This window comes from Leopardus geoffroyi, chromosome C3 (genome assembly GCF_018350155.1).
Source record: "Leopardus geoffroyi isolate Oge1 chromosome C3, O.geoffroyi_Oge1_pat1.0, whole genome shotgun sequence".
Taxonomy (NCBI): domain Eukaryota; kingdom Metazoa; phylum Chordata; class Mammalia; order Carnivora; family Felidae; genus Leopardus; species Leopardus geoffroyi.
The window spans coordinates 5,380,377-5,405,061 of NC_059338.1; the positions used below are offsets into that span (position 1 = coordinate 5,380,377).

A 24,685-nucleotide genomic window follows, 5' to 3' on the forward strand; every position below is an offset into this window, starting at 1 on the left:
GGGTTCAAGCCCCGCATCGGGCTCTGTGCTGACAGCTCAGAGCCTGGAGCCTGCTTGGGATTCTGTGTCTCCTGCTCTCTCTGCCCCTCCCCCACTTGTGCTCAGTCTATGTCTCTCAAAAATAAATAATAATGTAAAAAAATTTTTTTTAATCAAGTAAATAAACTTAAAAAAATTGAAGGAAAGAACAGAAATAGCCTAAATGTCCATTTAGGAAGAATCTGGCTAAATGCCCAATGGCGCATCCAGGCGACAGCAAGCCCTGCCACTTTTGTAAAGAAAGTGAAGACCAGTGTGTGCTAATAAGGAATGAGCTCTAAGAACGGAAAGAACAGGGTCCAACACAGTATGTATCACTTGCTACCAGTTGGATAAAGAAGAAACGTGTATCGGGGCCCCGGGGTGGCTCAGTCGGTTAAGCAGTCGACTCTTGATCATGGCTCAGGTCATGATCTCATGGTTCGTGGGTTCGAGCCCCACATCGGGCTCTACTCTGGCACCACAGTCTGTTTGGGATCCTCTCTCTCCCTCTCTCTCGCTCTCTCTCAAAAATAAATACATGTTAAAAAAAAATAAAAGCGAAGAAATGTAGATCTGTATGCTTACGTAGTTATGCAAAAGCTCTGAAAGAAAATAAAAAAACGTATCAGTGGCTGCCTCTGGGGAGTGAACTAGGTTGTTGTTTTTACTGTATGCTTTTTTGTACCTCGGGTTTCTGTTTTTAATCATATGTGTGTATCATTCTTTGGATATCTTTTTTAAGGGCTTAAAATGCCCCTTCCACATAAACTTCCCATATTTACCCAAAGGAACTTCCCTCCTTATTGTCAGGTCCGGCTGTAGAACAGTCATAGTATGTCTCCTCTCCCCCAGACTGTAGCACAGCCTTATCCCCCTGTGAGTTGTTCTACCCTTGACTTATATTCATGATACTATAGTGTACGTTTGTGTCACATGCACCTCGAAGCCCATTTTTTTTTTAAGTTTATTTTTGAGAGAGAGCGAGCGAGCACGAGCAGGGGAGGGGCAGAGAGAGAGAGAGAGGGAGGCGCAGAATCTGAAGCAGGCTCCAGGCTCTGAGCTGTCAGCACAGAGACCAACGCAGGTCTCGAACCCACCAACCATGAGATCGTGACCTGAGCTGAAGTCGGATGCTTAACTGACAGCCACCCAGGAACCTCAAAGCCCATTTATGTCCTTTAACGTTGGAATTCTGCTGTCATACTCTCCTGCGCGTGGCCTTGGAGTCAGTAAATCTTCTGTGTCCTACAGTGGGTACCCCCCGGGGGCCAAGCAGTGCTTCATACACAGCAGGAGCTTAATTACTGCTTGTTCGCTGGCTGGTCGTTGCATGGATAATTATCCTTGTAAGGCATTATTTCAGAAGCTCAATGAAGACACATAATATGATGATGTTGTACATTATTACACCCCAGAATACAGCGTCCCCAAAACCCTGGGCCCCTAGGGTCTCTTCTGCTGCTTAGATAAATCTGGCCGGCTCAATACCTGCACGACTCAGGATGCATGAAAGGCCAAGTCAATGGCGAATGTCTTTGGTGTTCATCTGAACTGTTCCAACACCCATCATTTCCTGCTCCTTCTGCTTCCAGACTCCTGACACTGCAACTCAGCTCCCAGTACATGCCCCGGAACCCCCAGACTCCTTTTGCCTATGTTTTCCTGGTTTTTAGCCCTGACACCTCCTCCAAAATGTGGTCTGTCCACATCTGTCTCCAGGAGGAAGCCAGCCAACCGGCCACACAGCCCCCAGGGGACAGGGACAAGGCAGGACATGAGCAAGTGAGTACTGTGTGGCCCCGGATCTGGGAATCCCGGGATCGTCTGCTCCAGTGTGAACGAGGCTGGGAGACCCTGACAGATTGCAAGGAGTCCAGACCCCTCTCCGTAGGAATCAAACAGACATGTGTTTAGTGATGGGCGCAACTGCCCTTTGGCTACGACAGAGAGGAAAAGTACAGAATACGGAGGGGACGCATTCAGAAAAGAAATTTAGATTGCCTCCGAATAACAGCATAGTCTTCTGTTAAATTCATATGTTAAATACAGAGCGGGGTAATTGAAGAACCAGGATCCACACGCTGCCTTAGGGCGTCTGGTCTCTGAGTCAGACCTCTTCCCGGTCACCCTCACCCGTCTCCTGGGCTCAGCCAGGGTCTCAGGCCTGGGCCCCACAGCCTGGTGGAAGAGTCTGGCCCGAGGACTCTGGGAGCCCAGCAGAGTGCCTAACTCGCAGCTGCTCGGCTGGCTGAGCCCTCCCTCCAGCATGCGCCGTGGAGAGCGCTCATCGGCACTCAGAACTTGAACAGAATGTGGTCTCTAATTGTGAAGAAGCTAAGACAGATTTCTGAACATGTGTTTTTAATCAATAACGGGTTAATAATCACACATCATACCGCAGACAAAACTGGTCCCACGGCCCAGTTACTGGGACAGCGTGGACTCACGGTGATTTTTCCACTCTGAGATGGGTTTACTTGGTACCATCTACTCTCACTCCTGCCCTCTCCCTTGTGACCAAGCGGCCAGAGGTGAAGGTTTACTATGTGGTGGGGGAGTTTTTCCTCTGTATCTGAGGACAGCCTAGGTCCGGTCCCTTGGAGAACCTGCCGGCAGCTTACGGCTACTTAGTTCATCCTCGTGGGGTGGAGCTGTTTCTCTCCCCCTGAGTCACCATGATCTTTCCTTCCCCTTTGGAAGAGGGGCCTGGGGCAGGGGAGGGTCTAGAAATGTGGTCGTCTCAGATTAAAGAAGAGGAGAGATGAGGAACACATTAGAAATCCAGGGGAAGGGATCTTGATGCTAATCATACAACACTCTGTATTTGCATAGCATTTGACAGACTTGTGGTGCGCCCGCCCGTGGACCTGCTTTGCAGTCTTTCGAGAACTACCCAACCTCTCCGCCCAGTCTTGTCCAGTCTGTAAGTTGAGAGATATTATTTAACAGTCTTGGCTGAGAGAAATCATGTTAAGAACAAGATATAGACCCTGAACGAACTCCCGTATCCTCTCCAGACCAGGCACCATTCTGTAGACTCATGTGGTATCATCCACTGGGCTGAGTCCCAAAGCAGATACTGGGATGTGAGAGAAGGGAGACCAGCGGCAGCAACTAGGAATACACAGAAAAGTTCTCCAGCTCCCTGCGGCTCAGTCGAGCTGGGTTCTGGGCTTTGAGCTGTCTCTTTCCAACCTGCGGGAGAGAAGAAGAAACTTCAGACCCTCCCACAGGAGAGCCTCACAACACCCTTGTGAGGTATGAATTGTTGCCCCCATTTTACAGATTAAGAAAGTGAAACTTGGAGTGGTACCACAAATAACTCAGGCTCAACAACGAATATGAAGTAATGGAGGGGCTTGAATCCAGTTCCTCTGGCTCCAATCCTAGTGGGTTTTTTTTTTAACCACACCACCGTTCTTCATGACCCCATCCTAGATTGCGTTGGCCCACTCAGTGTCCCCTACAACAGCGGGCTGTCCAGTTGGCGTTAATGTGGGGCTACAGCTGAAGTGCCAGGAATCCCAGCAGACACCCACCCGCCTTCTCCCTCATGACCACTGGCAACATCTTTCTTGGACCACAGGTGGAAGCTCTGGTGTACCATGAGTCTAGTGGGTGGGAGTGCCCTCCATGCCTTCGTTTCTCCGAGTATGAATGGGAAGTACAATTATCCCTACCCCCATAGCATTCTGTGAAGATTAAATGAGATAATTGACTTGAAACCACTGTTGGGCTACAATATACCTGATACACCTCTGATATACCCTCCACTGTTGAGTCTCTATTTTCCAGTCCTTAAAATGGCCTGATGGGAATCCATTCAACTACCAGGATCAATGGTCACTTTACAGTGTCCGCCCCCAGCAGCAGCTTAAGATGACCTGTGTCCTAGAACGGTTCCCAATTGCTTGCTAACTTTAGAAAATCGTTTAGATTTACTTATCCTCCCTTCTCCACACTCCTGCCCTACACACCCTTGGAAAGGAGAGACGTCCAATGTGCAGCCCACAACTGGGGACTAGCCAGAGGACAGCCCTAATTTAAAACCCAAGCTCCCCAGTGGGAGTCCAACACCAACACATGATACAACCTTGAATTAGACCCTCACTTTCCTTCGACCTCAGATTCTTTGTCTCGAAAATGAAAATGTGGATTAGGGGATCCCTAAAACCTCTACGATTCTGAGACCCTATGCATGACTTTTTCACAAATGTACAACTTCCAGGCCATCCTGTGGGCACTAGACCCCTCCGGAAGGAGCTCCAGAATCTTACCTCTTCATAGATAGTATTACTGAGGGAAGGGCCGTGGTTCTTCTTCTTGGATTCAGACTGGAAATTCAGACAGTAAAGAGTACTTAACTTCAAGTTGGGAAATGTCCCACTCCTAACTGATGTGAGGCTCAGAACAGACCTCTGAACCCACTTCCCACACCCACGTACCCCTCAGGCCCGCACGTACACACATTCCCAGCACATACACACGTGTCTTCAGACAGACCTGATACAAATACCACCTGTGACCATGCATCTCATCAACACGTAATATACACACCCCCGCAGCGTAAGCAGTTCTAGAACACACGTGAGAACTAACCGTAACACATGCCCTGACCCTGACCACGGTGAAACGCTGGGAACGCTGGAATTCAGAAGCACTTTCCGTAATATGTAGTCTCCCAAACAACACCAAGCATGTGACCCTGGTGCCTGTGACCATCCATATGTCCATGTATTACGGCACAGAACTTAAGTACAAATATCCCTTGAGGTGGAAGCCAAGTTGATCGAATGGCTTATTGGAAGGAGAGTGAATAAAAAAGCCCGAAAACCTGTTTGAAACCTCTCCCCCCATTTGACCCTGACCTGCACGTACTCAACACTTCCGCAGTTTGGCACATTCCCAACTTCCCATACTACCATGTTAAGTTTATGTCTTCACACTGTGACTCCAACCTTGGAAATACCATTCTTCCAACCCCTCTCCCACCCAAGGTGAAAAGATGACCGTGGGCACCAGGTACACATAAGACCTGTGAGCTCAGCTTGGAGCAGGGTTCGAGAGGACCATGACGGGTTGCCTCAGCCTAGAGCCCTCCAGCAGCAGACGACTGGCCAGAACCCTTTTCTGGTTCCCTGAAAGTCACCATTGCGTCTCTCTAGGTCCTGGCTACTCCTCTGGCTCTGGGCTATATTCTCCCACCTTGGTAACCCCTCTGGTGTCTCTCTCCGCCATAGCCTCAGCTGACCTGCTAAGGACTCCGTGGTCCCTGTGCACAAAGCACTGCCCTTCTGTCTCTGATTGTGCTTGTCTCACAGAAACTCCTAGAGACACTCCTTTAATCCACTGTTCTCTTAGACTCCGACCTGTTCTTTTTCTCCAAATAGACTTCTAGTTAGCCCATTAACATTTAAGTAGAGCCCTTGAACCTGAGCTGCTCAGATACACACACAGCAGAAGACAACTCACAGGGAAGCACACACACCACACCCGGCAAACGCGCACCTGCCTGTGCACACGCAAAATACACAGCACCCCCTGCGGGAAAAGACTCACCTTCCGGGAAGGCTGTACCAATGCATACAAGGTGTTTGCTTCTTGTGATGTGGAAGCAGAAGGCTAATGAGAAGACAAGTAAAAGTATTTCAGAAGCATAGATCCAGGACAATCCTAGGGAGGGAGGTCACCTCTTCCACGCCTCCCCCCGGTTCTGCCCCGACAGAGCTGAAAATACTATTCAAAGGAGCCCTGGACTGCAAGAGGTCAGACAGCCTGGATGCTGGTCCTGCTGTGTCAGTAAACATAGCTGCTATCCGTTCAGCACTTGCTGTGTACTGTAGGGTCCCCCAACCCTTTTATAATACACACACGTGTAATAATACATGATAGGAACGATCACCATTTGCCCCATTCGACAGATGAGGTTCCTAAAGGGAAAATGGCCCAAGTCAGACAGTATGTTCGCAGGAGAAGCAGAATTTAGACCCCAGACTCTCCACAGCGCTGTCCTCAGCCCCTCAAGTGCCTCCCCCCTTTGGCAACATGCCTTCCTTCTTCTGCACCTGAACCAGGTGTCCGCAGAGGCAGGCAACCGTCTTCCTTCCAAGAACTCCAGAAGAAGAGGCTCCTTCTCACTCACTCAACCTCTCAGTCTGGGATGAGCTCTTCCTTGCATATATTCAGACTCCTTTCGTGGGAACCCAATGTGGCTAAAGCCAGAAAACTGGCAGATATCTTACATCTCTCTTTAAGGCGCTTTGACTTGGACCCACTATCAGTGAATCACATTATCTTATGGGGAGCAGGGCGAGGAAACGCCCAGCTTGGGAATTCCAAAGTGGCCATGAGGGGTTGAGCACCTCTCTCCCTCCTCCCCTCCCTTCTTCCTCCGCTCCCCTCTTCCTTCATTGTCCTCCCTTCCCCTCTACCCCGTTCACTTTCTCTCTTCCTCCTCTCTTGATCTTTCTCTGAAGCCTGTCACCATCCCCCAAGGATTTTCTCTGCCCCGCAGCTGAGCCACCAAATTGGAGAGGTTGCTCCTTCCGGACTTAATTCTTTAAAAAATAAAAAATTAACGGCTCTGGAGTGGCTCAGTCGGTCAAGCCTCTGACCCTTGATTTAGGCCCATGTCACGATCTCACGGTTTGTGGGTTTGTGCCCCGTATCGGGCTCTGTGCTGACAGTGGGAAGCCTGCTTGGGGTTTCCTCTCTCCCTCTCTCTCTGCCTCTCCCCTGCTCGTGCTCTCTCTCCCTCTTTCCCTCTCAAAAATAAAGAAACATTGTTTAAAAAAAGAGTTGCTTTTAATTTTTGTTAATTTTTAAAAATGAAAAATTAAAAATCTTTAAGCCATTTTTATCAGAGACTTTTCATCACCGCCACCTAGAGGCAGTGTTACCCTTGAAGGAGATACCCTGGCCTAGGTTGTAATGTCATTTTAGTTGTCGAAATTAGAGGATGTTTCTCCAGTTTAGGGGCGAATGTCTGCAATCCCAGCATGTTAGAGGTGGGGAGGGGCAGGTGGAGTGGAGGCTCAGAAGCCCTTTAGCTCAGCTTTGCCACCACCCAAGTCTGTGGCCTGGGGCACGTTAGTTAACCTGTGTCTGTTTCCTCATCTGAGAAATGGAGGTTGTGTGAGACCTACTTCGTGAGGCTGCTTTGTGAGATTCATTAAGGAAATAGACGTGGGGGCGTCTGGGTGGCTCAGTCGGTTAAGCGTCTGACTCTTGAGCTCAGGTCACGATCTCGCTGTTCACGAGTTCGAGCCCCATGTAAGGCTCTGCCCTCACAGTGCAGAGTCTGCTTGGGATTCTCTCTCTCTCCCTCCCTCTGCCCATCCTGGGCTCTCTCTCTGTCTGTCTCTCTCAAACTAAATAAAATAAACTTTAAAGGAGTGAAAATAGACATAGTAAGGACTTAATAAATGTTATCGTGAAGTCATAATAAAAGAGAACAATCCAGATCCATTCCTGAAAACACATATAATAAAGAGCAGAGATTTTCTTAAAAACTATAAGGGCCCCAAGTATTGGCAGTAGCAGGGAGGGAGAACAGAAGCTGGGTCCCCTGACGAGCTCCCTCTTCCTGCTGACTATCTGGGCCACGCCTGCTGTCAGGCATGGAGAGAGAAAGAATGCCTGCACCGGTCTTCCCCGCTCTGTTCAGCTCTGCCAAGGCACTTCAGAACCACATGGATCTTTCCACCAACTTAACGCAGACTCTAGGAGCGCCAGGCTCTTATTTTGCCGTTCAGGAGTGCGAGCTTCCGAAAGGCATCAGGAAGCCCCATAGACAGGTATGGAATGGATTCGAGAAAACAGAACCGTACCTGGGACTGGATCATGGAGTAGATGGTGCTCCCTTCTCCAGGGGGATTCGGCTTCTGCTCCTGCACAAGAAATTGTAAAAGGGGGGTGGGGGAAGGGCCTGGGTAGCTCTGTCTATTGAGCGTCTGACTTCCGATTTTGGCTCGGGTCATCATTTCACAGTGCGCGAGATCGAGCCCAGCGTCAGGCTCCACACTGATGGCACAGAGCCTGCTGGGAATTCTCTCTCTCCCTCTCTTTCTGCCCCTCCCCCGCCGGCTCGCTCCCTCTCTCTCTCTCTCAAAATAAGTAAACGTTAAAAAAAAGAAAGAAAGAAAGAAAAGAGCACCTGGTTGGCTCAGTCGGTTGAGCGTCCGACTTTGGCTCAGGTCATGATCTCACGGCTCATGGGTTCAAGACCTGCGTCGGGCTCTGTGCTGACAGCTCGGAGCCTGGAGCCTGCTTCCGATTCTGGGTCTCCCTCTCCCTCTGCCTCTCCCCCTCATCTCTCTCTCAAAAATAAACAAACATTACAAAAAAAATTTTTTTTAAGACGGTCTCCTGGAAGGAGGTGGTCATTAATCACCCCAGGATGGGGAAAAACAGTAGAAAAAGCAACTCACACTGGAGTCATTAAGTGTCACGTGCAAGGAACCATCCAGGTGTGAAGGGATCCCACCGAGTGACCCTGTCCAAGGGGTCTCCTGCCACTTGCTTTACTTTGATAACTTAGAAACTTGCATTTGCCACATAACTATTGATAACGGGCTGAGCTCTGAGTAGGGCTGAGATCTGAGCCTTACGTCAGGGCCTTCACATTCAGAGGTTTTCACTGTTTCAAAGCCCCCTCTCTAGATCCAGCCTTAGCAGCTAGTCTGCCCTTGGCCTCCGGCCAGCACCTGGGCAGCTACAGAGCTGGATGAAGTCCCGGACACAAGGCCAAAGGCGCGTGCCTTTCCTGTTCTCTTCCCGCCCACAGGAGACGGGGCTGAAGGTGTTTTGTGCTGCCCACTCCTGGGTACATATTTCCAGTTGGGCTCTGATGAGGAAGTGAGAGAAGGCCAGCAGGGCTCGTTGGACAAGGAAGAAGCTAAGAGCAAAAAATCAGCAGCCGTCTTGGAGGGCTAAAGAGTTGTGGGCATCTGGCAAGAAACAGGAGCTTCCTCTTTTTCTTTTCTGCCCAGACCTGAGGAAAGTGTCTGCAGAGAGGTCAGCAGCGAGCCCCAGAGGAAGATCACGTGAGCTTGAGATTTAGGCCTGCAGACAGAACCCTGGAGCCAGGAGGGAAAAGCCAGCAAGGGAGGAGGTCCCAGAGGGAGGCGCTCCTGAGTCAGAAGCAGAGAAACAAGCCTGAGTCCCCCAAGAGGTTTCTTATACTCTAAATAGATTTCCTCTGGGGGCGCCCCGGTGGCTCTGTGGGTTGAGTGTCCGAGTTCAGCTCAGGTCATGATCTTGCGGGTCTGTGAGTTCGAGCCCCGTGTCGGGCTCTGTGCTGACAGCTCGGAGCCTGGAACCTGCTTAGGATTCTGGGTCTCCCTCTCTCTCTGACCCTCCCCTGCTCACGCTCTATCTCTGTCTCTCTGTCAAAAATAAATAAAACGTTAAAAAAAAATTTTTTTTTAATAGATTTCCTCTGTTCTCCTTCAAAGACCTAACTGAAAGGAGAGGCAATTTGTCATGAGCATGGGCGTCAGTGACTGCAGTCAGATACACTTGCCCTCAGGAATTTGTCCCAGCAAATGGTAGTGATGGGGGGAAAAAAGACCCTTTGTGTTTCTTACCCCATTATTCCACTGCTGAGCAAGGAAACGGGGGCGGGGGTAGCTGCCCGATTCGTGGTTCCCCCCAAACCCAGACCTGAGGGAAGTGGCTTCTCTGTTCTACAAGGCCTCACGCAGAGGAGCCCAGCCCCTGTGACTTCCTGCCTTGCCCTCTCAGGCCGAGCTCCGGGAATGGGGATAGGAAGAGGGCCTTCCTCCCCCCCGCCCACCCTGCCCACTGGGCAGTTCGGTTAGGCACTGCCTTTCCCCCAGGTCTGTCACCACTTCCTGCCCTGTCCGGGGGCAGAGCGGTGGGGGGCACCCTGCACCATTCTGCAGTTCCCTTCTCCGCTGCACCCCCCCCGGGAACCAGGCGGAGTTGGCCCCTGCCTGCCGAGGCTGGCTGGAGAGGTTCCCAAGGAGGCCACGCCGGCTTCGAGGCTTCGTGCTAACCTAGCTCCCTTCTCCAGCACCTCAGCCGGACTCAGGCCTCTTCCCAAAATGCCGTGAACGCAGACCACGGGGCCAGCTACAACGCTCTTATGCTTTGGCTGGTCGGCCTGGCATCCTCCGCAGCCTGGGCGACAGCCAAGGGACCCAGAAAAGCAAACTCGGACTTGCAAGGCACGAGAATTTGCGGCCAGGCGCAAAATACGAGACAGCTGGATTCTTCGTAGGGCTTAGCCCAGCTGCAGAGGCTGGGCAGAAGGGAGGGCGCCGGGGCACCCTTTGGCCAGGCAAGAGCAGTGCTCTGGCATCTGCCGGGGATTGGTCGGGCTCCGTCCTTCTCAGCAGGCTTTCTCTTGTCTTCTGCTTTTCCTCCACAGCCAGAGCTAGCAGGCTGGCGGGGAAGACAGACGGAAAGGCCACGGGTCACTTGGAAAAGACACTAGTGTCCCTGCTCCTGATGGCCATCCTCCCGAGAAGCATCTCCCAGGCTAGTGAAGAGAGACCCCGGGCCCTAGGGCACCGTACCTGACTCCTCTTGATTTGCACGTTGTTGACATCTTCATAAACCGTCAGAAACTCCTCTGTGCCGTCCTCTGTGAGAGAAAAGCGGCAGAGACCGAGATGCAGAGACCTCCCGAGGGTGTCCTGTCCAAGCTTCTGCGTTGCACGGTCCCACCTCCAGCCCAGGTGGCCAAGACCTCGAGAAAGGTTCTAGAAAGGAGGCAGACGGGTGCTCTCCCCAGAAGGCCAGCACGGGACCAGCAACCACCCGACACACCTACTCCGTCAGGCCCCGGGCAGCACCCCAGCAAGCCGGCCCCCGGCAGGTAAATCTGCACGTTGGGCTGTATACACCTCGAGGAACCCCGGAAGGCGTGAGCTGGGACAAAGGCCCCCCAGACACACACACACACACACACACACACACACACACACACACACACACACACGCACGTGCACACACACACGTCCCGACGCTCTAGAAGAGAAGCAGGTGCTGTGCTCCCAGGCGGATGCGTTGGGGGATGGCAGGTCGGGCAACAGCACGTCCTGGGGACCCTCCACTTACGTGAGTGCTTCATCTTCCTCCTCCACACACAGAAGCCGGTGAGGGCGCCCAGGAACAGCGTGCTTAGAAGGACCACGATGATCACCAACAAGTGCAGAGACTTGTCCTCTGGGGACATGGACGCGTGAGGCCTGAGCACTCAGCCTTCTCTCTCCTCCCTTCCCGTCTGACACAGGACTTGCCTCAGACCCACACTCCTCTCTCAGGCCCCGCTGAGCTCGTCAGCAAGGCTGGCTCTCTGGGCAGTGGGGTGACCTCCCCCCAGTGATGCTAAGAGCGTGGATACTACTGTCTCACAGGCCTGGCTCCGTGCCTTTGGGCAACTCCCTTAACTTCACTGAGCCTCCATTTTCTCACTTACAAAAGGAGACAATGTTGGGGCACCTGAGGCTCAGTCAGTTAAGCATCTGACTCGACTTCAGCTCAGGTCATGACCTCACGGTTCGTGGGATCAAGCCCCGCGTTGGGCTCCTTACTTCCGGTGCAGACACTGCTTGGGATTCCCTCTCTCTCCTCTCTCTCTGCCTCTCCCCCACTTGTGCTCTTGCTTACTTTCTCAAGATAAATAAATAAACTTTTTTTTTTTTTTTTTTTTAAAGAAAGGAGAGGGGCAGGGCGCCTGGGGGGCTCAGTCAGTTAAGCGTCCGACTTCGGCTCAGGTCATGATCTCGCGGTTCGTGGGTTCGAGCCCCACCATCAGGCTCTGTGCTGACCGCTCCGAGCCTGGAGCCTGCTTCGGATTCTGTGTCTCCCTCTCTCTCTGCCCCTCCCCTGCTGACATTCTCTCCCTCTCTCAAAAATAAACAAACGCTTTTTTAAAAAGGAGATAATGTCATCTACATAAGGGGGTTGACCACATGATCTGATATGCGCACGGCATATGTTACATCTGTCCATTCTTTTGTTAACTCAACAGAACGTATTGCACCCCACTACGTGCCGCGAAATTCTCCCCTTTCCCCTTCCTGCCCCTCCTGCCTCCGCTGCTCTTCCTCATTCGAACTTCCACATTTAACGTCGGTGTCACACATGCAGCCTGCTGTATCAGCCCGCCCCAAGGGGAGAAGGGAAAGGAATTACGTGCTCTTCACAAGCGTTACCTCATCTAATCTTACCAGCAGTCCTGCCAGGTACCTGTTATCATCCCCCTATTACCCGGCAGAAAAACTGAGGCTCAGAGAGGTTGGGGAAACTGCCTGAGATCACGGAGCTAGTGAATCATGAAACCACAGCTGACATGACCCAAAAGCCAGTGTCCCTGTCACTCCAAATCACTTCGGCTTGCTCGTTTCTTTTTTGCCCAGGAATGCCTAGTTTTGTGGCCCCTGCTGGGCTGTAAGCTCTTTAAGGACAGAGACAGCAGGTAGGTTTTTACCAGCAGTGCCCGTGCTGATGGCGCACTACGTCTTTATTTATCTGATAAAAATCGGTGCAAACTTAACTCAGGGTAACTCTTAGGATGTGCATAAGCAATAAACCGAGAACTCTTCCAGGAACCCCTGTGGCCATCCTGATGTTCCCGTGCCCCAGGACACTGCTGTTACCTCTTGGGGAACTACATGGCCTGGGGGAGTTATCACTTGGGAGGAGGAAACAGGTTCCCCATCAGTCTCTCCCAGGAAGGGATAATCAGCAGCCACAGCAGGGCTGTGACTCATCAAACAGACCAGCATTCCCTAAAATGAAGGAAAAACTCGAATCTTCTGGGAGATGCTTGATGGGGATGAAACTCATCCCGACTAAGATAGGCCTGGTTTATGGGAACTGTGTGCCCAGAGACCAGGACTGCCCCAAGGAGATGCTGCAAGGCAGCCAAGGGATCTCATGCCCAGATATGTCGGGCATGAGCCTGGTTATGGGCTCCAACACTTTCAGCCCCTGTTAGAGCCCAAAGTGCTCCACTTACGCTGGGAGTCACCTGGACAGTGCGGGATGAAGGTGCGGTTTGTCCAGCTGACCGAGTTGCTGACATTGCAGGTATATATGTGCGAGCTGTTGGCATCGATCTGGTCCTCCAGCGTGCTGTGATTCCTTGCTGTCTCGATCAGCACGCTCCCTCTATACCAATCATAGCTCACGTTATCACCGCTGGGGACCGAGCAGGACAGAGTCACTTGGCACCTCCCTCCCTCCAGGACCTTCAAGTTCTGTAGTACGTGGGGCTCCCCTACGTGATCTGGAAGCAGAGATTCTGATCAGAAAGGCACTGGAAATAAAAGTCCTACAGGAGTCCGAGGGGCAGGCTGCGCTGTTCTAGGGACTCACCAAACACAGAAACCTGGAACGTGTAGTTCTTAACTTTTCCATGCTCATCAGTCGCCTCAAAGATGTAGAAGCCACTGTCCTGCTGCTGAGCTGCCTGGATGGTGAGACTTAGGTTCTGGGTTATAAAACCGAATCTTTTGTTGAGGTGATTCAAAGTCCAATTTTTATCGCTGCAATTATCAGACTCACACTTCCACGTCAGTATCACAGAAAATTCTGAAGGTGAGGGCCCCGGCCTCTTCCATTGAACAGATTCTATGTTCTTTGCCAGTGTCTTGGGAGGCCATAACCGGAGACATGTTCCTGAGAGTCCGACCACACGTTTAGCAGAATCTAGGGATTCCAGAGAAGAGAACTCAGGCTGGAGGAGGTAGGAAGGGCATCAGCCCTGAACAGTGTGGGCAATCGGATGGGACTTCCCTTGTGGCAAGAAGATGGGGACACCTATGAGGAGACCAGAGGCTAAGAGAGCCTAGAAGTGTACTTCCCTTTCCTGCCTCCCCTCTCCCCAGGCTCTGTGCCACTTGTCTAAAGGAGCCCACCGGCCAGTAATAATAGCTAAACTCTCTCGACTTCTTACTGTGGGCAGCAGATTTTAAATACTTCATGTGTTTTAACTATATTTAACTACATGTTTTAACAGTGATCTTTTGAGAGTTTTATCCCCATTTTACAGGTGAAAAAAAAAAAAAAACTGAGTTAGAAAGAACTTAAAAGTAACTAGCCCAAGCTACACGGTAAGAACAATGAGCTTGAAATCCACTCAATTTGCTTTTGCAGGATGGGCTCTTAACCGCAATGTTACAAACACCATATCCGACGTGACTCCCTCCCTGCGGTGCTGAGGCAGCCACTACTGGCCAGCGGTGACTGCTGGAAATTCTGAAGGGCCACACCCAGTAAGCCTGGCCTTCCAAGCTGAATCCATAGCTCGCTCTGCTGTCCTCCCACAGAGCGAGGTTCATAACCCTCTCTTGTAGCACATAGCACATCAAACTGCGGTCATTACTTATTAATGTTTGCCAAGTTTCTAGTCCCTAGAAAGTCTCCATGGGGATTGATCCCTAAAGAATAATTAGAGAAAGGGGCGCCTGGGTGGCTCAGTTGGTTGAGCGTCCGACTCCGGCCCGGGTCGTGATCCCGCGCTTCCTGGGTTCAAGCCCCACATCGGGCTCTGTGCTGACGGCTCGGAGCCTGGAGCCTGCTTCAGATTCTGTGTGTGTGTCTCTCTCTCTGCCCCTCTCCTACTCTGTCTCTCTGTCTCCCCAAAATAAATAAACATTAAAAAAAAATTTTTTTTAAGAAAAAAAGAAGAATTAGAGAAAAATAAAAGCACACTGCCTTGGTATATCCCAGCACTTGTCCTCCACAGGGATCGAGATGTATGCTGATTAACAGGGGTGTGACAGAGCTGCTTGCTGTTGCCTGGCCTAGGAAAGCCTAGTGCTGTCAGTGAAGAAAAACAGAAGGTCCAGTGGCCATTTTTGGCAGGGGAGCTATGTGGCATGGCCCCGTGGATGCAGGAAATGAAAAGGTCTGCCAGAGAGGGTCAGAAAGAATTTGGAAGAGAGAATAAGAGATGGGGATTGTTGTACAAACAAATCTGTTAACATAGAGGACGTTGAGGGGAAAGTAAGGGAGAAGGAGATTTTTAGATGTCTTACATGCATTATAAATGCCCTCACTCCCAACCACACCTTCACCTTGGCATTTCCTCAGGAGCCGGAGTAAATAATCAAAGAAAGTTTAATTACTATTTGGTTGATAGACTGTGTTTCTTTGATCTTGCCACTCCTAAGAATAAAACACGTAGGGTTCCAGGGCACCTGGTTGGCTCGGTCAGTAGAGCATGCGACTCGTGATCTCAGGGTTGTAAGTTTGAGCCCCATGTTGGGTGTAGATACTACTTTTTTTTTAAAAAAAGAATCTTTAAAAAAAACACAAAAACAAGGAAAACACTTGGGATTCCTACGCATAGTCTCATGATTTGAACTGGCTCAGCCCATTGCCAAACTCGAAACAGACATTGTGCCTTTGTCTCCTATGGTCCTATGTATGAGAACAGGCCAACCTCTCAAATATTGCACAGAGATCCTGAGAACAATCCCCACTGGTCACAATCCCCAGTGTGACCAGGGCCCTGAAGAGGTGGGGCCTCTTTGTGTTTAAGACATGCTTCCTGACTCCAGAGGGTTTGTGATCTGAGAGCAGAACGTACTTTTATTTCACAGCATACACTGAAGAGTTAAGAAAATCATCTAAAGAATTCTTTTTTATTTTTTAATGTTTATTCATTTTTTGAGAGAGAGACAGCATGAGGGGGTGAGAGGCAGAGAGAGAGAGGGAGACACAGAACTCGAAGCATGCTCCAACATGCTGTGCTGACAGCTCAGAGCCTGACACGGGGCTCGAACACACAAACCGTGAGATCATGACCTGAGCCAAAGTCACACGCTCAACCGACTGAGCCACCTAGGTGCCCCTAAAGAATTCTAATTCTAATAATGGAAGACCACATTAATACATGCTAACCAACCCTCCCACAGAGAAAAACTAGAAAAAAAAAAAAAAAAAAAAAACGAGTAAAATATAAAAGCATGTTGCTAAAGGCATCAGGGAGCTAATAAAACAGTGAAATATTATGGAGCCAAGATCTGGAAGAAGGAAACTCAGAGAGGTAAGACCAGCATTTTTTACTTCTCTTCCTGGAGGCTTGCAATAAACTCAAGGAACTAAAAGAACATGGGGTCCAGGGACCTCATGTTAAGAAGTGGGTATACCTAAACTCCATCAGATTCGGTGGTAGCACCATGAAGAGCTACACTCTGAGAGTAAGAGTGAACAAGAAGCAGACAAGATCTCACAGGAACTGAAGCCTGGTTTTGAATGATCTCAACTCTGCACTGGATTAAAGTGATCTAGAATTTCCAGTATTTCTGACCTGGCTGTCTACTAGAGGCAAATGTAAGTTATTCCTGGAGGAAAATAACATCGACACGGGCATTAAGTTATTTCTAATGCATAGTGTCCAAAATGAAATAAAAAAACAAGCCAGCATAAGAAGAGGAAACGTGTCCAAAACCCAAAAGAAAATATAGGCAATAGAAACAGGCTCAAGGGGCATCTAGATAACAGAAGTATCGGTCATAAACTTTAAGGTAATTATGTTTAATGTTTCAAGGAATTAAAATTTAAAGTTTGAAAATTTCAGCAGAAAATCAGTGTGATAGAATGCAAATGTGGCCATGCCCCTTGCAATGTGACTTTGTAGCTCCTCCCCTCGTCAAAAGATGGGGTTCGTTTCCCTATCCCCTGTAACTGGGCTGGCCTTTGCAATACATTGCAGCAAGAATGAGGTTGTGCCGATTCTAAGCCTATGTCTGAAGAGGCCTTGCCCATTTCTACTTGCTCTCTGGGAACCTTGTCTAGCTGACGTGTTAACAAGTCTAAGATAGCCCGCTGGAAGATAAGAGATCACACAGAGCGAAGGTAAACAACCACAACTGAGGCCACCCTAGATCTGCCCATCTCCAGCCAACCTGACAGCTGACCATATATGCATGAGTGACGCAAGCAGAAACCAAAAGAACGGTCCAGTGAGCCCAGCCAAAATCGCAAGCTAGCACATTCATTGTTGTTCTAAACTACTAAGTTTTGGGGTCGTTCATTATGCAGCAACAGTTATCAGATAAACTGGCTTTTTTTAAGAACCAAAGGACAATTGTAAAAATGAAATATAAAATAACTGAAAAATTGGAACTGAACTCATTGGAAAGATATAAAAGCCATTTATGCCACTGAAAAGAGAATCAGAAAACTGGAAGATAAGGCAGAACAAAATATCCAGATTGAATTACAGAAAAACAAAAGTGGGGCACCTGGCTGGCTCAGTCAGTAGAGCACGTGACTCTTGATCTCAGGGTCGTGAGTTCAAGCCCCATGTCGGGTGTGGAGTTTACTTAATAAAAAAACATATATTTCAAAAACGGGGGTGCCTGGGTGGCTCGGTGGGTTAAGCATCCAACTCCTGATGTCAGCTCAGGTTGTGATCTTGCGGTCGTGAGACTGAGCCCCACATGGGGCTCTATGCTGGGCAGGGCCTTCTTGGGATTCTCTCTCTCCCTCTGTCTCTGCCCCTCTGCCACTTACTTGCACGCATGCACTTTCTATCTCAAAATAAATAAACTTAAAAAAAAAAAGGATGGAAATATACAAGAAAAAGTGTAAGAAACGTCTGAGATATGGTGAAAAAAATCTAACCAAAGCGTAATTGGAGAGCCAGGAGAGGAGAGGGAGATAAATTCAAAAGAAATAATGGATGAGAATTTTCTAAAACCGACAGCCATCAAAACAGATTTGTAAGAAGCAGACTCATAAATATAGAGAACAAACTGGCGGCTGCCAGAAGGAGGGGAGATGGGAGGATGGACAAAAATAGGTCAAGAGCATTAAGAGATAAAACTTCCACTTATAAGTCAGAGAGATGAAAGATGAGATGAAAAGTACAACATAGAGAATATAGTCAATAATATTGTAGTGACCAGGGCTCCTGGGTGGCTCGGTCCGTTGAGCATCCGACTCTTGGTTTCGGCTCAGGTCATGATCTCACTGTTCGTGAGTTTGAGCCCCATATCAGGCTTCACACTGATAGTGCAGAGCCTGCCTGGGATTCTCTCTCTCTCCCCCTCTCTCTCTGCCCCTCCCCCATTCACTGTCTCCCTCTCTCTCTCTCTCTCTCTGTCTCAAAATAAATAAATTTAAATAATAATAATAATAATATTGTAGTGACCTTGCATTTGACCAACGGCAACTATACTTATCATGGTCAGCACTGTGTAATGTATAGAATTGTCAAATCACTACTTTGCACACCTAAAACTAATATAACATTGCATATCAACTGTAGTTCAATAATAAAAAAACTAAATAATAAAAATAAATAAATATAAATAAAATGAGGAAACTGATAATAAGCTAGAGCACACACACAAAAAAAAAATTCTCTAAGACAGATTTATAGAATGTACTACAAATACCAGGAGCACCTGGGTGGCTCAGTTGGTTGAGCATCTGATGCTTGATCTCAGCTCAGGCCTTGGTTTCAGAGTCATGAGTTCAAGCCCCATGTTTAACTTGTTAAAAAAAAAAAATGTGCTACAAATCCCAAGCAATATTAAAACAAAACAAAAAAAAAACCCTAAGCACACTTTTAAAAATTATGTGAACCAAAAGCAAAGAGAAAATCTTAAAATAGCCAAAGGGGAAAAAAACTAAATTGCGTTCACAAAAGAAACAATTTACCACTGACATTTAAACATAAAAGATAAAAACCAGAAGATAATGAAATGATATTTTCAAAGTGCTGGTAGAACATAACTACCTACCTAGAATTTTATACCAGTGAAAAAAAATACTTCAAAGATGAAGATGAAATAAAGGCATTTTCAGAAAAACAAAAACTGACAGAAATTGTCACAAGCAGATATGTATTAAAGAAAATGCCAGAGGATACCCTTCAGATACAGAAAATGACCCAAGATGGAAACTCAAAGATAAAAATAAATAAATGAAGAGCAACAGAAACCATAAATACATAGTTACACATAAATGAATGCTGACTGTGTAAACACATAATAATGAGGTCTTGCAGAGTTAAAATATTGAGAGCATTAAAATACAAACAATAATAACAATAACAAATACAATAACAAAATACAAACAATAATAACACTTAATTTGAAAACAGGACAAAGAAAATTAAAGTGCCTTGTCCAGAAGTGACAAAAAACTATTACTTTATATTAACTTTGGTAAGCCAATACGGCATCCTCTAATCTGTAGGCTAATACCTAAATGAAGAGTAAGATGATATGTAATTATGAAGTTAATACATAGTGTGAAGAAAGAATGAAGAAATAAATGTAATCAACCCAAAAGGAGAAAATAAAGAATAAAAAAAAGGAGTATAGAATAGGTGGAACCGGGGAAGGTAAATGGCAATATGAGGGATTTAAATCCAAAGCACTAAGTAATTACATTAAATATAAACAGACTTAATACTCAGATAAAAGGCAAAGATGATCAGACAGTATTAAAAAATAAACCCAACTACATGCTTCCTACAAGCACCATTTCAACATTTTTTTTTAAATTTTTAATGTTTATTTATTTTTGAGAGAGATAGAATGTGAGTGGGTTGGGGCAGAGAGAGAGGGAGACACAGAATCAGAAGCAGGCTCCAGGCTCTGAGCTGTCAGCACAGAGCCCCACGCGGGGCTCGAACCCACAAGCTATGAGATCATGACCTGAGCCGAAGTCGGACGCTCAACTGACTGAGCCACCCAGGCACCCCACCATTTCAACATTTCTTACAAATGAAAAATACATGGGGCACGTGGGTAGCACGGAGAGTTAGGCATCCAACTCTTGGTTTTTGCTCAGGTCATGATCTCACGGTTCATGGGTTTGAGCCCCACATCAGTCTCTATGCTGACAGTGTGGAGCCTCCTCAGAATTCTCTCTCCTCTCTCTGCCCTCCCCCACTTGCTCTTTCTCAAAAATAAACAAATAAACTTAAAAAAAAAATGTTTTAATGAAAAGTATGTTCAGTCAGAAAAGCATGCGACTCTTGATCTCAGGGTCATGAGTTTGAGCCCCACACTGGGTGTAAAGATTATTAAAAAATAAATAAGTAAACTTTAAGAAAATGAAAAATATGTTTCATACAAACACTAACCATAAGAAGGTTGGTATAGCTATATTAAGATTAGCCTACTCTGACACTTAAAGTCTACTTTGAACTTTAAGGGAAAATGCATTATTAAAGATCAAGAGGGATCACTATGTTGTACACCTAAAACTAATATAACACTGCATGTCAACTATACTTTAATGTTTATTTATTTTTGAGACACAGTGACAGAGTGCAACCAGGAAAGGGGCAGAGAGACCAGAAGACACAGAATCCAAAGCAAGCTCCAGGCTCTGAGCTGTCAGCACAGAACCTGACCAGGGCTCAGACTCACGAACCTCAAGATCATGCCTTGAGCTGAAGTCAGACGCTTAATCAACTGAGCCACCCAGGCACCCCATATGTCAACTATACTTTAATAATAAAAAATTTTTAATTAAAAAATTTAAAAACAGGGGCACCTGGGTGGCTCAGTCGGTTGAGCGTCCGACTTCAGCTCAGGTCAAGATCTCGCAGTTTGTGAGTTTGAGCCCCGTGTCGGGCTCTGTGCTGACAGCTCAGAGTCTGGAGCCTGTTTCAGATTCTGTGTCTCCCTCTCTCTCTGCCCCTTCCCTGTTCATGCTCTGTCTCTCTCTCTGTCTCTCAAAGATGAATAAACATTTAAAAAAAATTTTTTTTTTAATTTTATAACAGATAATTAAGTCATTAAAAAATAAAAAAGACAAATAAGAATGCTTAATAAAAACACAAAGTCCAATACACCAGGAAGATGTACAGTAAATTTGTTTGAACAATTTAAAATTGTTTCAGCCTTAAAATTTACAGAAGTAAAAGGAAAAATGGGAAAAAAAACCACGGTCATAGTAGGAGCTACCAATAATACCCCCAGTAACAGATGGAAAAAGCAGGCCAAAAATAATAATAATAATCAGTAAGGATATAGATTTGAAAAACAAAACTAATTAACAAATTTGACCTAAATAATCTATTTAGGATACTTCACCCAGTAATGTCAAAATTTACATTATTTTCAAAAGTACACCAACATTTTGGGGAGCCTAGCTGGTTCAGTCAGTGGGGCATGCAACTCTTGATCTTGGGGTTGTAAGCACCAGCCCTACGGTGGGTGTAAAGATTACTTAAAAATAAAATCCTACAAAAAAAAAAAAAAAAGAGAGAGAGAGAGAGAGTACATAAACTTTTACAAAATTTGAACCATAGGTAGAGCCATAAAACGATTTTAAAACTAGAAATCAACATAAGGAAAGATACCTTATAAAAAATTTCTATTTGTTTGACTGAACTCAAGAGAGAGATAAGAAATCACAATGGAAATTAGGAAATATTTTGAACTAATTAATAGTGAAAATACTATATATCAAAATTCATGGGGCAGCTCTTTCTGTCCACAGGTCCTGTCCCTGTGCTTTAATAAAACCGTAATTTTGCACCGAAAAAATAAATAAATAAATAAAACCTCATGAGATACATCTAAAGCCATGATTAAAGGGGAAATTATATATATTATACATATATTATAAAAATACATATAAATACATATATTATAAAAATAACAAGGTTGAAAATCAATTATTTAAGCATCAATCTCAAGAACCCACAAAAGGAACAACAAATTAAGTTCAAAAAAAGAGAAAGGATGCAGAGAAAGAGGAGATGGAAAATAATTACACAACAGAGAATCAACAGCCTTTTTTTATTTTATAAAAAAAATCAAAATATGGGTTAATGCATAGATAGATTGATCAAAAGAAATGTGAAAAGGTACAAATAAGCAACATCAGGGTTTTTTTAAGTTATCACCACAGTTCCTACAGATATTAAGACCTTAAGAGTTGTAGGGGTGCCTGGGTGGCTCAGTCAGTTAAGCGACTGACTCTTGATTTTGGCTCAGGTAATGATCTCAACAGTTGCATTAGTTCGAGCCCCACATTGAGCTCCACGCTGACAGCACAGTCTCCTTGGGATTTTCTCTCTCCATCTCTCTCTGCCCCTCCCCTTCTTGTGCTCTCTCTGTCTCTCTCCAAATTAATTAATTAATTAATTAAAATGTATATTTTAAAAAAAGATCTTAAGAGTTGTAAACTGCTTTCCATCAATAATTTTTTATAATTGAGATTAAATAGAAAAATTTATTAAATACATTGAATCTATAGTGAAAAACCTTCTCACAAAGTAAACTCCAGACCTAGTTAGCATCCCTAGTTAACTCTAAGAAATATTTTTTTTAATTTTTTTTTCAGCGTTTATTTATTTTTTTGGGACAGAGAGAGACAGAGCATGAACGGGGGAGGGGCAGAGAGAGAGGGAGACACAGAATCGGAAACAGGCTCCAGGCTCTGAGCCATCAGCCCAGAGCCCGACGCGGGGCTCGAACTCATGGACCGCGAGATCGTGACCTGGCTGAAGTCGGACGCTTAACCGACTGTGCCACCCAGGCGCCCCTCTAAGAAACATTTTAAAAGAAAGAACTTCAATCTTACACAAATGCTTTTAGAGATGGGAGATAATATTTCCAAATTTGTTTTATTAGGTTAACATATTTATCAGGTTGACACCAAAATCTTCAAGGATATCACAAGAGAAGAAAATTCAAGGCTCTTTCACTCAGAAACATGGGTGCAAAAATCCTAAGCAAAAACTAGCAAACTAAATAGAGCAAAATATATAAAAGAATAAGAAAGCACAGCCTGTTTATAAGGGGGAGGGGGGAGGGGGAAGAAAGTAACAGAAACTACTTGTGAAGAAGCACAGACATTGGACTTAATAGGTTCTCTTAAATATGTTCAAAGGGCCAAAGGAAACAAAGAACTGACAAAGAACTGAAGGAAGCCAGAGGAATGATGTCTCAACAAATAAAATATCAATAAACAAAAATTATAAAAAGGAATCAAATAGAAATTCTGAAGCTGGAAAGTATAACAACTGAAATGAAAGATGCACTAGAGAGTTTCAACAGCACAACTAGAAGCTAGGTCAATTGACATTATTCACAGTGAGGAACAGAAAGAAAAAAGAATGAAGAAAAATCTGTGAGATGCCCTGTAGGATGCCAGCAAATATGCCAACATGTGCATAGCAGGAGTCCCAAAAAGAGAGGAAAGAGACAAAGAAGCAGAAAGAATCTGAAGAAGCAAGAGCTCAGAACTTCCCAAATTCAAAAAAAGCCATGAATATACACATCCAAGAAACCCAGGGAACTCCAAGTTAAACGCAAGAGATCCAAACTGAGATATACCCTAAAATGTCGAAAGCCAAAGACAGAATCTTGAAAGCAACAAGAGAGAAACAACTTGTCACACACAAGAGATCCCCAGTGAGATTAACAACCAATTTCTCTGCAGAAACCCTGAGGCTAGAAGGTGGTAAGATGACATATATAAAGTGCTAAAAGAACAAAGCTACCAACCTAGAATTCTATATCCAACAAAATTATCTTGCATAAAAAATGAAGGACCAATGAAGAAGTTCCCAAACAAAAGCTGGGAACTGTTGCCAACAGATCTGTCCTGCAAGGCATGCTTGAAGGGACAAAGATGTGAGGCAGTAACTCAAAGCCACGTGAGGAAATATAGAACAGTGCTAAAGGGAATTACGTAGATAACAATAACAGCCAGTATTATTGCATTCTGGGTTTGTAACTCTTCTTTTCCTAACTGATGTGAAAAAAAAATACTCAAAACAACAATTATAAATCTATGTTAATAGGCACACAACGTATAAGGATGCAACTTGTGACAACATGAAGCGGGGAAGACAGAGCTGTACGTACAGCAGGGTTTGTATTCTCTTGAAGCTGAGTTGGTATTAATTCAAGCTAGCCCCACCCCCTACCCCCCAGAGGGCAGACAGGACTGGAAGCAGAGTTAATAACTGATCATGTCTGTGTGAGAAAGCCTCCATAAAATCCCAATAGCACAGGGGCGCCTGGGTGGCTCAGACGGTTAAGCATCCGACTCTCGACTTCGGCTCAGGCTATGATCTCACGGTTCGTGAGTTTGAGCCCCACATAGGGCTCCGCACTGACAGTGCAAAGCTTGCTTGGGATTCTCTCTGTCTCTGCCCCTCCCCTATTCTCACACACCTGTGCTCTCTCGCTCTCTCTTTCTCTCTCAAAATAAATAAATACATTTTTTTTAGAATCCTTGTTTAAAAAAAAAAATCCCAATAGCACAGGTCTGGGAAATTTCCAGGAGGTGAACACGTCCACACCGGGAGGATGACACACACCCCAAGTCCATGGAGACAGAAGGTCCCGCACTCAGACTTTGCCTTATGTGTCTCTTCATCTGGCTGCTGATCGGTATCCTTCGTCATCTCCCTTAATAAACTGGTAAACCTAAGTGTTTCCCTGCTCCAGCAAATTAATCAAACCAGAAGAGGGGGGTGGTCCTTGGAACCTTTGGTCTCTAACGAGTTGTTCAGAAGCACAGGTGACAACCTGGGTTTGTGACTGACGCGTAGTCTTGTGGGACTGAGCCCTTACCCTGTGGGATCTGACGCTATCTCTGGGTAGACAGCATCAGAATTGAGTGGAATTATAAGACGGACACCAAGCTGGAGTCACAGAGGATGGGTTGGGAAAACTCCCACACAGGTGGTGAC

General features: G+C 46.3%; 1 protein-coding gene across 2 annotated transcripts in view; it reads right to left on the minus strand.

Annotated features, from left to right (window-relative positions):
• Positions 1 to 2,365: 2,365 nt before the first annotated feature.
• CD244 (CD244 molecule) overlaps positions 2,366 to 24,685 on the minus strand; it is a 30,884-nt gene continuing 8,564 nt past the window's right edge. The window contains exons 2-9 of one of the 2 annotated variants that reach the window (XM_045455196.1): positions 13,372 to 13,704; positions 13,013 to 13,282; positions 11,107 to 11,214; positions 10,563 to 10,630; positions 7,851 to 7,910; positions 5,581 to 5,643; positions 4,299 to 4,355; positions 2,366 to 3,216 (exon numbers count right to left, since the gene is read on the minus strand). In XM_045455196.1, coding sequence (XP_045311152.1) covers positions 3,136 to 3,216; positions 4,299 to 4,355; positions 5,581 to 5,643; positions 7,851 to 7,910; positions 10,563 to 10,630; positions 11,107 to 11,214; positions 13,013 to 13,282; positions 13,372 to 13,704 — 1,040 coding nt within the window. In that variant the 3' untranslated portion in view covers positions 2,366 to 3,135. The remainder of the gene's footprint in view (positions 3,217 to 4,298; positions 4,356 to 5,580; positions 5,644 to 7,850; positions 7,911 to 10,562; positions 10,631 to 11,106; positions 11,215 to 13,012; positions 13,283 to 13,371; positions 13,705 to 24,685) is intronic. The other variant, XM_045455197.1, reaches the window with a different exon arrangement.